Source organism: Dufourea novaeangliae, unplaced genomic scaffold (assembly GCF_001272555.1).
Source record: "Dufourea novaeangliae isolate 0120121106 unplaced genomic scaffold, ASM127255v1 scaffold1, whole genome shotgun sequence".
In the NCBI taxonomy this organism is placed as follows: Eukaryota; Metazoa; Arthropoda; class Insecta; order Hymenoptera; family Halictidae; genus Dufourea; species Dufourea novaeangliae.
Genome location: NW_015373885.1, coordinates 1,513,389 through 1,518,362, shown reverse-complemented (window position 1 = coordinate 1,518,362; position 4,974 = coordinate 1,513,389). Strand labels below are relative to the sequence as shown.

General features: G+C 35.9%; 1 protein-coding gene across 1 annotated transcript; it reads left to right on the top strand.

The window, feature by feature from the left end:
- Nucleotides 1-537: 537 nt before the first annotated feature.
- Nucleotides 538-4,014, top strand: LOC107193328 (NAD kinase 2, mitochondrial-like). The gene is made up of 4 exons (XM_015582737.1): nucleotides 538-638; nucleotides 3,184-3,268; nucleotides 3,371-3,626; nucleotides 3,785-4,014. The coding sequence occupies exons 1-4, from the start codon at nucleotides 538-540 to the stop codon at nucleotides 4,012-4,014; spliced, it is 672 nt and encodes a 223-aa protein (XP_015438223.1).
- Nucleotides 4,015-4,974: the final 960 nt, after the last annotated feature.

Sequence of the window (4,974 nt, the reverse complement as noted above, 5' to 3'; positions counted from 1 at the left end):
ATCGGCAATTGTGAATTTTGAAAATCTAAGTTCAAATTCGTTATTAGCAGCCAGCAAAACCCCGTGGGAACAATTTTTTAAATTATCGGACTAACATAAATGTCCGAACATCGAAGCGTATGTGTTGACGCGTTAACGAATTTTAACATCTTTGACCTTCCATATCTCAGAAACTAATTGTTTGCCAACTTGAAAATTTGTTGCGATCAACGTTTCTATGTAAAGGTGTCATTTGGCATAAAATTCATCGAAAAACAGGCGAAGAATGCCTTCAGTTTTGTGTCACACTTTCGCACCTGCGACGACGTGTTCCCATTCAATTGTTCCAGCATCGCCGAGGCGTCCAAATGCGTGGATTGGGCGGACCTGGTGATTTTCCTGCTCGCATCCAAGTTGATCAGCGACAACACAAAGCCGGTATTCGGTATCAATCCGAATGTCTCGAGCGAAAGTAACGTTTTCACGCTCCCGTCGGCGTACACCGCGGATATCGGGAGCATATTTGAAAAACTCCATTCAGGGGACTACACGTTATTGATGCGGAGTCGCATACGAACGGTAATGAATGGAGAGGGACTTTACACACGGCCCTTTCACATACACGAGAAGAGCCGTAGTCAAGGAGAGAGACGAGTCGAGTGGGTTGCATTATTGAAAAGTTATCCTCTCTGATATCTAAGCTTGTTCTTCCCCTATACAGAAATCAATATGCGCATTTTTATTCCGCGACGCACCGCGATAGACCGATGACTACGTGGAGGAAACGACGAGTCGCGTATCTAATTTAATCATTTTACACGTTGTTTAACCTACAAATCATCTCTGTTACGAACATAATATTATTTAACGTTTCTTTCATTTAAAAAAACAGTTTCATACATTAAATATGAAGAATTAATTAATAATTAATTAAAATCTGCTACTAATGCCAGTAACCCTATAACTGTCACCTCAAAAATTAATGTAATTCTCATACACTTTAACGATTCATTGTGTGTAATATCCCTATACTGTAGGTTGAATAGCAAAATTACAGCTCGTTCTTTAGTGTGATTTCGCCGTCACTTTTTACTTACGTAATCGCAGTTTTTAACATTCAAATTGCACTTTCATTTTTCAATATTAAGTTTCACATACCAGGTACATACATACAAGTACGTGTATTTCCATGTTTTTATAGACATCGAGGTCCCAATTTAATAATAAAATTTTTTGTTCACAATTCTTTATACGTAACATTTTTATTAAGTAAAATAAATAAAGTGGTATTATTAGGGACACTGACAGTAACTGGGACATTTACCCTACCTTTCTTTGCGTTCGCCTGTGAACTGTATCAACTGTTGAAATCAACTGTAAAAATGTATAACTTACAGACTACTTTAAAACAGATAGCTTTGAAATTTCACAGAAAGATAGACAAGAGAGAAAGATACAAGAAGTCTAATACTTTCACTGTCGCCTTAAGTAACATTCCAAATCATACGAAGTACATATAACGACCATAATAACAGTAAACAATATGAATGGACCGTTATACGTTCTAAAATAATGCAAGAAAAGCATATTTTCTTATTTTCTTAAATTCATTCTTGATGCTGTTGTTTATATTGAAAGTACAAAGTTTGCACCCTTCAAGTCAGCCCTCGTGAAATTCAGTTCGTAAAGATAATGAAGGACAAACAACAAAGCATCTTCCTCGGGACGACTCGTTTACCAGAGTTCTTTCCCGCTGCAATCTATTCTCTCGAGTTTCAAGTTATCCACGCGAATCACCGATTCTATGTTTTCATAAAGACCACGATACATCTTCATTTCGCGGCCGTTCCTCATTCTCCGCCAAGCAGTTTCAAGTTATAGCGCATTAGAACTTCGGCAGTTATAACTTGTAAATCACAATAGTCGCGCAGTTACGAGTCACTGATAAAAAAGTCATAGCTCCTGGATTGAGTAAAACGAGATTCTTACGATGAATCGTAATACATGGGAAGAAAAACAGAATTAAAAGATTGCTGCAAAGATACGTTTCACAATTAACGTCCGTTCGTTACGATTTCTATAATTGCTTCAATCATTCGCTCCGGGAAAATATTTTTAGGTTCATTTTGTTCAAAAAGTTATATTAATACACTATTTTATTTACATTTTATCGTTGGATTTTGAAATAAACCGTGTCGATTACCTATGACGTTGAAACGCATCCATATTTTTGCATTTTACGTTAACCTTGATATGCCCACAATTTGTTTCCTTGAAGTAGCTACACTTTTTTTCTTCGAAACATTGTTTTATTTAATACCCTTTACAATATTTTATAAGGAATCAACTTAATTTTGAGTGTGCTTTTTAGTAAGTTTCAGCAAGCGGTGCCACCTATCCTACAACTGTGCAACTTGGAAAACGATCAAATACAGGCACCTGCTAGGTGTCCTTATAGCAGGACGGTGGGTAGTGATCAGAATGATACCACATCAGTACTATCGATTTCAGCCCGCAAATTATGATACCGTATTGAATACCATGGTATCAAATATCTAGCTATCAAACACAATGGATACCAGTTTGATACTTCATGAATGTAATGATACCCGTTTGATACTTCTGTGAACCTATCGATATATAATAATCAGTAGGTATTATTAAGTACTTGGTGTCAATTTTCGATACCGGTACCAAAACAATATCATACATGCTGAAATAAAAATTAAATACCAAGAATGTACTTAAAAGTACCAATAATTATGTATCGATAGTTTCACAGAAGTGTCAAACGGGTATCGATACATTCGTGAAGTATCAAACTGGTATCGATTATGTTTGATACTATTCAATATAATATAATTTTCGGGATACAATCGATGGTGTTGATACGGTATCATTCTAATATTTCTAATCGCTAACGGTGGGCATATTCGGGTTAATGATATTTGTGTTAAAATATTAAAAAAAATAGTTTTACTCGGTTTACAGTAGGTAACGTTAAAAGGAAAAGTATTATCACAAGATTTTTACAAGTATCTTTCTGTATTTCTTTTCCGTCTACCTTTCTTTAATGTCCTTCTGTATTTAAATACTTCGTTTTCCTTTTATTATACATGTCTATAATCTATAATATCAATCCTGTCACAATATTCATTAAAATTTTCAAATGTAAATAATTATATTTCACTATGAACTTCACAGAGCTCTGATACGATCGACCCAAAAGAAAATAGCAGATGCTCTTCAGCCCCGTGACAGGATTTTGCCTTGGCTAGCACTGAACGAAGTGAAGTTTCCCATCCTATAAATGTTTCACTGCAATCTATTAATTATATAATAGCTGTTCGATAAATTGTAAAATAATCAATATCTCGCACGTAACGTTCAGGTGTTCATGGGAGAATTTTTGGCAGCGAGGCCAATAACATTGGTCATCCAAGTCGCAGGCGAGACGCATAAGGTCCGGTCTTCCGGTATATGCGTTTGCACCGGATCGGGATCCCGTTCATGGTACAAATCTATGAACTTTCGGCCGGCCGATACCGTGCACAATATCATCGAAATAGCCACCGGCAAGAAATTGAAGCCGGACGAAACCAACGATTTATTGTACAAATATCATCGAGCTCTCATGTACCCTCCAGGTAGCTGGTCTCGTACAGCATTCTTACAGACGAGAATCAGAATAGCTAAGGGGGGGAGTGACGTCGATATAAAATTCGAATAGCTTCGTTGGGAAAAATTGTAAACGGGACACACACAGTTTGTGAAATGATAGTTCTCCTTTTTTAATCTCATTCAGACGATAAACAGATGACGTACATGATACGCGAGATGGTTCGCACGATGCGTTGCAAAATGGGGAATTGCTGCTCGGAGAGGGAAAAGTGCTACAAGTTGACCGTGAAATCGGCAGGGTTCGACGCTGGTTTGGTGATCGATGGAAGCATTTCTTTGCCTTTCAACGACGGCACGACCGCCTCGTTTGAGATCAAGCCTGAAAACTCTCTGAGACAAATCCTTGTTACGTAGTAGTACCTATTTTCAATATTCGGATCAAGACTCTTAGGAATAACAAGTGAAGTGTCTGATTAAAATAGTATTTTCATACAAATTTTGGTAGACATAGAACTGGTGATTGTGAAAAGAAGATCTTTGCTGTATTCTCATTTGTGTAAAGAAACTAAAGTGAAAAGTGTAACGATGTAAACATAACAGATATACCGTAGACAACGAATATCAAAGTGTATCGTTTGAAAATTTTTGAGAAAATAGCTTAGGGAACTTTCAAATTGTCTTTGAAAATAAAAAAAATTATTAAAGTGCATATCCCTATAGTTTTTTTTTTATTCATTGTTGTTTCTTATACAGGTTTTATTGAAATTTGTGAATAGAATTACAGAATGGATAACAACCATTTTTCGTATCCTAGTTATTCGATAATGATAACCTTGCCTTTTGGGTATAATGTTAAAGTATGTACAAGTGACTACTAGAGAAACCTTCTCTTCACTAAGGACGTAAGCAAAAGGAAGTCACAAGAAGACATATTATTCCAAAGCCACCTGTTGTTGACACTACAAATCTTTGCCTACATTAGTAGACAGAAGACTGTTCCACAAGTACACAATTTTAAAAGCTAATAATGGAAACAGAAATTTAATATTAAGCTTAGTTATTCTGGTCCCATGTCCCATAAAATAATACCCGACTTTTAAACATTTTATTTCCTGTGGATTTATTTTATCTAACACAGAAACAAATATTTCTGTAGGTACCTGTAACACGATGACAGGGTTCCATAGATGTAAAGTGAACGTAATTTGTCGGTTAAGGATATTATCATACTTCGAAATAGGCAATATTATCTAGGATACATATCATTACGCTGGTAAGTAAAATGAAACCTTTATTAACCTTAATCACATCTTTTTCTACTTTACAGATTACAAATTCTATGAATACATCAAATTCGCTGACAGTTAACTGACA